Source organism: Mastigoproctus giganteus, chromosome 7 (genome assembly GCF_048544385.1).
Source record: "Mastigoproctus giganteus isolate SK-2022 chromosome 7, ASM4854438v1, whole genome shotgun sequence".
NCBI classification, from domain to species: Eukaryota; Metazoa; Arthropoda; class Arachnida; order Uropygi; family Thelyphonidae; genus Mastigoproctus; species Mastigoproctus giganteus.
This window is the reverse complement of record NC_143581.1, coordinates 223,196,263-223,207,699: the sequence shown is the minus strand read 5'-3', so window position 1 is coordinate 223,207,699 and position 11,437 is coordinate 223,196,263. Positions and strand designations below refer to the sequence as shown.

The following is an 11,437-nucleotide window of genomic DNA, read 5'->3' as shown; positions in this document are numbered from 1 at the left end:
CCAGTTCAAGAGCTTCGTTAGCTACACGTGGCAGGTGTATTCGGAGCTGCAATGTCAGTTTATCTTGCGACCACTAAAAAGAGACTTCGCAGCTGACCAATTAGAACAGTTGTAACAATATCAACGTACTCCCAGCACGCACGAGGTGCTCCAGTTACGAAGAATGCGCGGCGAGAGCTCTACAACCGTGAATTCGAGTATTGGAGTCAAGTCGGTGTCAGGAAATATGTTGGTGGTGGTGGACAGTCGGAGAGAGGAGATGAAATTTCTTTTGTGAGATCCACGAGGGCTAGCCGCCTCCTGCGGACTTTCGGATCAACCATTTAAGGTCGACGAAGCGTAAGTGGCGTCTTGGAGCGAAGCGCCAACGTGTTCACGTGTGGGTAAGTTTCTTGGCAAGCTTGCAAAGTAGGATATCCAACGGAGCCACGAGGATCAATTTCCGGAGAGCGCAACCATTGATGACGAACACCGTAAATCGCACAAGAAAACAGTAAAGAGCATGCCTTATTTAAAATAATGCCTTGCACAGAGAAAGGATTGCCGCCAATAAATGTTTGAATCGAGGAGTCACGTGTTTCACCTGCACGGTTCTTAACCTTGGCAACAGATCAATCACTTGGTAGACCAGCCTTATCGTATCAAGAAATGAGCCTTACAACTTTCTCAGGCATTCTTTACCACCTCCTCCTCATCCTAGGAGGCAGCGTCCTCTGCGATCGTCCACGGGGGAAAGAAGGGAGAGGAAGTAAGTAAGCGATCTAATATTCCTTTATTTATCTTTGATTTTTTTTTTCGTTCCTCCTGAACTTGCAAGCTTGCCTTATTTAAAATAATTGGGACAATTCAAAAAAATATTATGGGAACTTTTAAGAGGTAACTGAACTTATATCGAAGTTATGTATGAATGTGGGCCACAGAGTTCACTGTTCTCTAGACACTAAAATAACATTCTGCATTCTGAACGAAACTGCCATCATTAAAAAAAAATAAAAATAGTGAAAAAGAACAACAGTTTCTGCAGCAGGCAGTGAGCAAAAATACACACTTACGTAACAACAGAGATGCTAAGTAACCAACATGTGTGAGTTGGTGTGCGTGTTATTTAGAATATTCACCATGGCAACAAAGGCAATGAGGTGTCTGTAAATTTCGTGAATTCTAAATTTCGGTTTGCCTCGCCACCTGAGATCTGTTTCGTGGGAAACACGAAGGAGAAATAAACAAAAGAATTGCTGAAAGAAATGTCTTCAGTGCTAGAGGATACATATTTTTTGCGTTATCTCTTTAGAGTTACAGGAACGATAACGTGTAAAACAAAAGAAGAAATAATGAAATATTAAAATTTGTGTTTCGAAATTATGGGACACTTGATTCTTTGTTAAAATGATTATATGACTATAACCATTTTGGCCATAAAAACTGTTGGACAATACACGGAAACATAAACTTTCGAGATTGATTATTGGAAGTCCTGTAACTAATTTTTCCTACATATTTAACCGTTACTACGAAAATGACTTTGGGGCACCAAATTAAATTTTAAAAAATGGGATAGAAACGGATTCCAATTATAGAGCAAATGAAGAATGATTCTATGATAATTCCTTTCGGCACTTCACAGAGAGCAAATGATTTTCTGAGTTTCCCCGAAAGGTTTTTTTTTTTTAACAGAGATACATATTTGCCCCCCCCCATTACGGATTAATGGGGGGGCTAAATATGTATCTCTATTATGACCACTATTCTGTCATTTTTACTATAACCACTATTTTACTATAATCATATGGGTTATAGTAAAATAACCAACAATCATATCTCATCTGATTTTTGCGCCTTTGAAAATCAATCCTGGACAGTTATTGAAATCATCAAGTTCTTGGCAAATCTTTTTTCAACCAATCTTTGCTTCTCTCGTTAATAACTCAGGTGCCCATCTAGTGCACATTTGCTATACCTGCATGCTTCTAACAACCCATTATTACACTTCCTTTTTAACAACTGAGTTCAGCCATTAGTTAAGTTGTTACTGTCCGGGATGAATGCACTAGAAGTTGTAAATTTCTGCAGACTGTCTTGATCCTTCGCTTCAGGAACCACCTATCCATTTAACCAACATCTACTCTTATCACATTCTTTCCATGTCGGCCTGAACCACACAGAAAGGCAATTTATGGTTGGCGCCTTATCGTTGGTTGTTGTATGGTTTATTTTGTGTTGTGTTCTGTGTTTTGATACCCTTATATAGATATTGCATGTGTTCTGTGGTCGATTTGCTGTTTGCCGGGCGAAAAACCCGAGTTTCCGGGAGAAAAAAACTATCCTGCCATTGCCCGGGACCGATTAACTCAGCTAAATCGTGAAAAAGACCCATAACAATTCCTCAGGTCATCGACAGCCCTCGTGAGTAGCACAGTTAGTAGGATCGCTGTCCTCTCCACACCGTGTGGAAAGGGCTTGAGTTCGAGTCCCGTCAATGACGATAGAAATTTTTATGAGCCTTTTTCAGAACGTCGCTGAGTTAGTCGGTCTCAGGGGAGGGCAGCATGGTTTTTTGTTTTTAATCAAACAGAAAATCGACCACAAAACACGCCGGATTTACAGACAGCATATACGGAACAATATGGCCTTAGTCGCTAATGCTTCTAAAACTCAACTACAATAACAAACTTATGGATCTTAAATATTCTTTTAGCGACGTTTTTATTAAATCTGTTTATTGCTCTTCTCAAGAGCCACCCCCTGGACAGCAGTAAGCTAGGGGGTGACATGGTTCGCAGATATATCAAGAAATGGAAATTGGTGAAATAATGACCACTTCAACCTAAGTGGAGTGCAATCTAAAAGATCTAAACTTCCCAAAAACTTCCTAGTTCATTTCACATATATACGTGGTCTTAGTTCTAATCTCAATGATGTCCATTCCCACTTATAGTCTGCCAAAACCCATGTACTTTTTCTGACAGAATCTCAGTTATCGGTTAATTCAGCCACTGATCATCTCGGTTGCCCAAATTATTCGCTGTATGATTCCTTTCGCCTCAAAGGTGGTACTTGTGCATATGTCCATTACGATATTCCCTATCACAACTTGGTAATTTGGAATCTTCTCTTTTCGGCCTTCTCTGGCTTAAAATTTCTCTTAGCTCATTTTGTCAAATTCACGTGTTGTCTCTTCCGTTCTCCCAACTCCGCGCTAATCACTTGGAACTCTTTGACTTCCTCACTTTGCAACTTCACTTTCTCCAGTCCAACTTTCCTAACAGTGAGGTAATTTTCCTTCCTGATTTTAATGTTCACAACGCCAGCTGGCTTCTGTTTTCTAGTCACACAGATCCAGCTGGTAGAGATGCTGAGAGTTTTACAATTACTAATGACCTCGCACAGATTGTTCATCTACCTATCACAATACCGGACAACCATACCCATACAGCCAACACGCTTGATATTTTTCTAACAAACAACCCTTCTAAGTACACGGTCGAAGTGAGTGGTCTTTAGGTACCTCAGATCACAACTTGGTGATTGTCTCTTCGCCAATGGAGCCTTTATTCATGGCTATTCCCAACCTCATGTTGTTTGGCATTACAAGAATGCAAAATGGGATGACATGCGAGATTTCATTTCTTCTTTTCCTTGGTCAGATTACTGTTTCAAAACTTCTGATGTCAACGTTTGCTCAGATCGTGTCAGTGAAATTATTCTTGTAGGAATGGAATCCTTTGTTCCGCACTCCACTTTAAAATCTTTCCTTTATCTAAACCTTGTTTTTCCAATAAATGTGCTAAGGCTGTTCAAGAGAAGAATGTTGCATATCGCAATTGGCTTGTTTCCAATTCTTCAGTCTCATTCTTCAGTTCTGCCTACACCAAACCTTGCAACAACTGTAAAGCAGTTATTAATCAGTCCAAACTAGAGTTTGAACAGGCTAAGAGTAGAAAACTTGCTTCTTGCCCGAATGGTAGCCGAGCATTCTGGTCTCTTGCCAAAGCTATTGGCCGCAACTTTTCATCAGGTGGTTCTGTTGTGACTTCAGCCAAGGATAAAGCTGACCTGCTAGCATCCCATTTTTCTTCAAACTCATGTATTAATGATCTTGGCAAAACACCTCCCACCATTCCCAACACGCTCAATTCAAAGCCTCCTGTAGTCTTCCGTCAAAAGGACGTCAGAACGATTTTGACCAACCTTGATGCAAAGAAAGTTCCAGGTCTTCATCGTATTTCTCCACTTGTTCTCAAAACACCTGCTCCTGAACTTACTCCTGTTCTTTATCGCATTTTTTTACTTTCTTATTACAAAGGTGTCTTTCCTTCTGCTTGGAAATTTGTTCATATCTAGACAGTTCCTAAAGAGGGTGACAAATCACTCCCATCCAATTATCATCCCATTGCAATTACTTCTACTCTTTCTAAAGTAATGGAGAAATCAATTAACCGCCAACTCTTAAACTACCTAGAAACCTTCCGTCTAATCAGTGATCGCCAGTACGGATTCCGTCAGTGTCTATCCACTGGTGATAGAATGGCTATGTTACCCATTTATGGACAAATTCAATGGAAAAGTTCGGTGAAACACAAGCAGTTGCTCTTGACATCTCAAAGGATTTCGATCGTGTTTGGTATAAAGGTCTTCTAAAGAAACTTCCATCTTATGGTTTGCCAACTGTCTTTTGTAATCGGTTATCCAGTTTTCTCTCTGACCGCTCGCTGAGGGTGATGGTAGATGGTTCTCTATCTTCTACCTTCTCCACTAATGCTGGTGTCCCCCTAGGTTCAGTTCTTTTCCCCACTCTTTTCCTCTTCTATATTAATGACCTTCTTCGATTGACCGGAAATCCTATCCATAGTTTTGCTAATGATAGCACATTACATTCCACTTTCCAGTTTGAGAAACCTCGCCCTGCTCAATCAGCTTGAACTTCTCGAATTTTGGCTAGCAATGCCTTAAATGCATTTCCAGGTAATTCTCCAGTGGGGCAAAGATAACTTAGTTGATTTCAATCCTTCTAAAACCCAGTGTCGTGTCTTATATCTCGCAAAAAGGATTCTTCTGCTCCTATGGTTATCTTTGGTGACACTCCGATTTCTAGGCAAGATGATATATCTCTTTTGGGGATTACCTTGACTTCTAATCTCTCTTGGCACAAGCACATTACAAATATTGCTTCCTCTGCGTATAAAAAAGTTGGTTTTCTCTTTCGCTCTCAGCGTTACTTTTCTTCCAAACAGCTATTCACTCTGTACAAATCGCAAATCCGCCCTACCATGGAATATTGTTCCCACATCTGGGGCAGTGCCCCCAAAACCTCTCTCAGGCTTTTAGATTCCAACTTCAGAAGAGGGCAATTAGGTTAATTAACAACTCATCTCTAACAGAGTCTCTTCACTCTCTGTCTCATGGACGTTTTGTTTCTGCTGCATGCCTTTACTATAGATACTTCCAAGGGCACTGTTCTTCTGAATTGGCTTCTATAATTCACTTTGTCTCTTTCAAAACAGTCCGAACACGTGCCGCCACCAGCCAACATCCGTTTACTGTCCGACTTCAAAAATCACATAACCAACTTTTCATCTTCCTTTTTTATTGGGAGTCATTGTCGTACAACATGGACCAGTTGCTTTCTCTCGAAATTGCTGCCTCACCTTGTAAAAGCGCTTCAACAGTCTTTGAAAATTATTCAACTGCCGTTTTCTGGAACAACCTTCCTTCATACGTATTTCCTGAAAATTACAGTCTACTGAAGTTCAAGTCTAATGTCAACAAATATCTTCTTACGTTTTCTCAACCTCCAACCCGTGCACGGTACTACGTACTATAGGTTCTAACACCTCTCGTGTTTTGGGTTTCATAAAAATAAAAAAAAACCTGTGTGGTACTACACTCAGTTTATTGGAAAATGCGAAACACCTGGGAGTAATTGCGTAGTCAGATATGAAGTTCTCTAAGCAGTGAAAAGAGGATGCTAAGACAGCTCATGGGGTTTGTCAATACTGGAACTTTGCTAGCGAGGATATATGGAACTTTGCTAGAAGGAATAAGGAGATGATTATCCCTTTCTACAAGGCCATGGTGAAGCGATATGTTGAGTACTGTATACAGATTTGTCGGCCTCATTTTAGGAAAGCTATAGAACTGATGAAACGGGTGCAGCGAAGCGAAAGGCAACGAGATTAGTGAAGGGAACAAAAGGGTGCTCCTACCTAGAAAGTCTTCAGTTCTGTAAATTTCAGTGTCTGGAGACTAAGCACCTGCGAGGAGATCTGATTGAGATGTTTAAAGCCTTGAATGGATTGAGTAAGCTCAGTGTTGATGGCATTCTTCCTCTTGCTGAGACTACACACACATGGGGAGGCATAAATTCAAATTGAGGAAGGATGTTTGCAGGATAGATGTGCGGAAGTTTGCCTTCAGCCAGCGAGTGGTTGATTGTTGGAAAAACTTTCATCTGTTGTTGTGGAGGTGAGTAATTAGAAAAAATTCACGGAAGAAGTATACAAATTCGTGGAGGGGATGACGGATGACGTACTTTTTTTTTTTGGCTAAGGTTCTATAAGCTTGCTTTCTTGCATCATTTGCGACTACTAATACTAGCTTAGGCCACATCGTGCGGTATATAAGTAAATTAGTATGTTCTATGGTAAATTTGATGTTTACTGGACGAAAACTCAAGTTATGGGAAAGACGGTGAATATACGAAGGCGAAAGAGGAAGAAGTCTGATGATGCTAGTTCGGAAGAGTAGTTTGGATGGTTGATCTGTACAATGTCATATTTCAACAGAAATGTCTTCACAAGTTCGTAATGAATGAAGTTCGCCTCGCTTAGTAAAAGCACTTCAACAGTCTTTGAAGCACCAGTACGTAGAACGCAGCACAGACTCTCTTCCCTTCGGGTACAAATTCCTTGTTAATCACATTCTGCTTGTCGAAAAACATGATCACCATTGTCTTGATCCTGGACTTCTGTAAAAGAATCTTTTAAGGTCTTTAATGATTTTGAAGTCCACTTGCAAGCGCTGATGCTTCGTCTCTGGATCGTACAGAAACACTAACACTCATCTCCAGCGACAATATAGTCGAGGATATTAGTGTTAGAAGTTAAATAATAGAGTCACTGGTTACGAAGCATAGCAGAATCATCTAGACAAGACTACAATAATAATTCAGACACATGGGTTTGTTAAGGGGAAGCCTTGTCTAATAAATTTGATTGGATGCTGTGATGTGGTCACCAAGGAACTCGATGCAAGAAATAATTTTGATATCATATACTTGGATTTCAGGAAAGCTTCTGATACAGTTTCACATGGAAGATTACTTATCGCTGCTGCACATGGAAGACTACAAATTGGAGTAGTATGGCATTAAGGGAAAGTTGCTACAATGGATAAAAGGATGGTTGAGTGGGAGAAGACAGAGAGTGGAAATCAATGGACACTGCTCTTCGTGGACTAATGTTATTAGTAGAGGCTCCCAGGTTCGGAGGCAGGCCCATTGTTGTGTTCTATATTTATCAATGATATTGATGAAAGTATATCATGATAAATGTCCAAGTTTGCATACGATACGAAAGTTGGCAAGGTTCTTATTGATAGTATGTTACTGCAACAGGATTTAGAAAAGTTGGTCAGACAGGCTGAGAAGTGGCAACTGAAGTTTAACATTGACAAATGCAAAGTACTGAATATATGGGTAGCAGTAACCCCAGAGAAATATACTAACTGTGTGGTACTACACTAAGAGTAGTGGAGAATGAAAAATACCTGGGGATAATTGGGCAGTCACATATGAAGTTTTCTGAGCAGTGAAAACAGGCTATCAGAACAGGTAATGGGGTCTTGTCAATGATTTACAGGAATTTTGCTAGCAGGGATTGGGAGGTGATTATTCCATTTATAAGGCAATGGTCAGGCCACACCTTGAATACTGCGTAGATGTCTGGAGGCCTCATTTTAGGAACGATGTAGAGTTGCTAGAACGAGTACAGAAAAGGGACACAGGACCGGTGTGCTCTTTCGAAGGAAGGCTTAAGTTCTGCAAATTGCAGCGTCTGGAGACCAAGTACCCGCGAGGTGATCAGATTGAGGTGTATAAGGTCTTGAATGGTCTGAGCAGGCTCAATGCTGATGGATACTTCCTCTTGCTCAGATTAAACTCCAATTGAGGAAAGACAGTTGTAGAGCAGATGTGGAGAAATTTGCCTTTAGCCAAAGGGTAGTTGCTTGCTGGAACAAACTTCCATCTATCGTTGTGGAAGTTGTTATCTTAAATAAATTCAAGAAAGAAGTGGACAAACTTTTGGAGCAAATGTATGGGTGAAATGGGAAGTTGTTTATTATTATTTTATTTATTTATTTATTTTATTTTATTTTTTATTTTTTTTTTTTTTTTGGCTGATGCTGTATAAGCCTGCTTTCTTGCATCATATGCCTCTGCTAATGGTAATGCTAAATAAATCCATAAATTTTCACAGACCTTCCTTTTCCCTAAATCTTCATGCAGAATTTGACGAATCATATCCTTAATTATATCCAACTCATCAGCCATCGTTCTGTGGGGCAAAGAATGATCCCTTGCCACAATTTCTCGAATTTTTGCAACCTTGTCCTTATTTCGATAGGTTGATGGATATCCACTTCTTGGGTCATCGGCAACATCCTCACGTCGTCTTTGAACGGCTTATACCATTCAAAGACACTGGTACAACTTAAGAAAGTTTCATCACCATAAATAAGTTTTAATATTTCATACATTTCTGCTGCAGATTTTCCTAGTTTAAATAAAAATTTGATATTTGTTCAAACTCCATTGCAAAATCATGACATGGAATGTTAACGCTGCTAATGAAACCAGTTGTTACTTGCAACCTGTTAGCCTACTGTACAATCTCTGTACCACTATCTGTTGGGGGGGGAGTTGGAGCTACAACATACCAATTCCGTTTAATTGTAAACTCATCGAACACGACTGCAACAGAACCAGTCCGAAAACTTTATTGACACACCTCGTACGTAGTTCAAGTGAAGCTTGAGCAAATTTTCTTATCAGCCAATATTTCCATCCCTTGGCGTAAAGCAAAATAAAATGATTTCTTTCACTTGTCTGCAGTTCATTTATTCCTTGTTAACAAACACAAGTTTTTCAAAAAAAAAAAAAAAAAAACTTTCTTTCAAAATGATAAATTAATCAATTAATAAAAATATTAATTTTATTAAACTAGAATTTATTTTAAATTCATTCATAAGGTAATAATTCTGTGTACATAGTGAATTACTCCGAGTCAAGGTGTAAGTGACACACGCAATATTACTCCCACACTCTTATAGCAGATTCCTGCTTCGCATACCCCATTCGTTCCATCCGAAACTTATCAATAAATTTGTTTCTTGATTTTCTTGTCACTTCGCTTTGCATTGCCCTCAAGAGTAAGTACGGATAATTCTTGCTAAACGGTGCACATCCTCCCCATCTCGAGAGAGGAACTCAAGGATTTCATATCCTTATATATCCAGTACAGTACTGTGAACTGCGAGATCTACCCTTCCACTCCTTTACATGCTTCATTTGACATATTCTGTTAGTCCAGTCTGAGGCCTCATTCGTTTTATATTTAAATTTAGATATATCTGCATTTGTAAATTTATAGTCAGTGAGTAAGTTAGGGAAATACGTCAAGTCGTATTAATATTAGTGCAAAGGATTTCACTAACGGAAAGCATATGTTTTATTGCTCACAGTGCAGTGGACAATTTATGTCCTGTTTCGTGTTGGCTGCCTTGGAAAATATCAGGATACAGAAAAAAAACAACTTTTTTTTCCCTGTATCTTATTTTAATTATGCCAAGCCCTCCCCCACACTCCTACAAATATTTACAACCAGATTGAATTAATGTATGTTTAATGTTCAGTTGGAGACATTCAAGTGTACAATACATTTGTGTCTGACTACCATATCTTTAAAAAAAAAAAAGAACGTTTGTGTTGCTCTATTTCTAGAGATTCTGGTATTCCGGATTTAGGAAGTCTGCCAAGTCATTAAGTTCCTTTAATGAGTCTTGCAGCATCGCCCACTATTCCAGATCAAACAATCGGAATTAATTTTGTGAGATTTTGATCTATCAAAGAATAATGGTTAAGTGATTTAATTTTCATTTCAAATTAACTGACAACTAGTTGACCACTATGCTATCGCATATATGCGACGATTTCTCATTTACTACATCTTAACCAAAAAATAGTACGTTGATTAAATATTCAAAAAGCAGAGACCCTTCCCACTTCGGGTCACCTTAAAATGAAAAAAGAACATAAAAAAGAAATTTGACATATCTGAGAGCGACCTTTAACCTCGTGGCGGGGCTGGGCCGTCACACCTCCACCATGAGGAGATAGGTCACTACTATCTATTGCTCTCAATTAATCTAATTTAAAGTACAATTTTAGATCAATACTTGTAATGGTCTCATCACACCAAGGGCAAAACTAAATTCCAAGCAATAGTAGATGGTCACCACTGCTGCACAGGGCCAGGAACACTCCAAGCTTACAATGCAAAAGTACTCTTAATAATGCAAGATGGCATAGCATATATGGAGCAACAGCCTAGTTAGACACCATGTGGGGAAACTAATCGAAACTCGACCAACCAGGTCGTAGTGTCCAACACCCCTTAGTGTGCCAACCGTGGGTGAGCCACACTTCAGGACGCTGCAACTATGGGCTGTCTATTTATAGTCTGTCCGTCACTTACATCAAGGGCTCTAGCGTAATCAGGACTCTATCTATCCACCGCAGCATGTCTCGAGGCAAACTTCCTCCTACAGCAGTTAATACATCTAGGAGGACCCACTGTTTTAGGACAATTTTTAAAAGAGTGGTCTCGCCCACCACAGTGCCCATAGAAGCAGTCACTCGTACAGTGTCTTGTCACAAGGCAGAAGGCCATGCAGCGATAACAGTGACCTCCTAGTCCCTATCGATAACGAAAGAGACTAGGAGGTCACGTACCCTGTGCGAGCACCAGTCCACATACACTCTTGCTCAAGGGATCCAAATCCTTCTGATTTGAACAGACCATTCAATCACAAGGTTGTAGGTTGACTTTTCTCTCGCCTTATTCTTAGCAAGAACATGAACCGTGGAGCGGAATTTATCTGAAATTTAGTGCCACACTGGTCCATGAAGTGGTCTCAGGTTACGGTTTTATCTATGTCAAAAACAACCATTTTGGAGTTAATCTGGAGAGTCTATCTCCCTCCATACCAAGTGGCTAATTGATACAGGAAGCGACTTTTACTGCATCTAACAAAAAAAACCAAAAAAAAAAAAAAAACATCCATATTTTCTCCAAGAAATGACCATCCAGTACCGCCGTTCTTGACAATACCACTCTCTACCACGGTTACGTTGGCAGACAAGTTATTCCAACGATCTATA

General features: G+C 39.7%; 1 protein-coding gene across 2 annotated transcripts in view; it reads left to right on the top strand.

Moving 5' to 3' along the window:
• The first annotated feature begins 211 nt into the window (after positions 1 to 211).
• Positions 212 to 11,437, top strand: part of LOC150083720 (netrin receptor UNC5C-like) — a 324,657-nt gene continuing 313,431 nt past the window's right edge. For both annotated transcript variants that reach the window (XM_090378164.1, XM_090378162.1), the window contains exon 1: positions 212 to 748. In XM_090378164.1, coding sequence (XP_090234290.1) covers positions 649 to 748 — 100 coding nt within the window. In that variant the 5' untranslated portion in view covers positions 212 to 648. The remainder of the gene's footprint in view (positions 749 to 11,437) is intronic.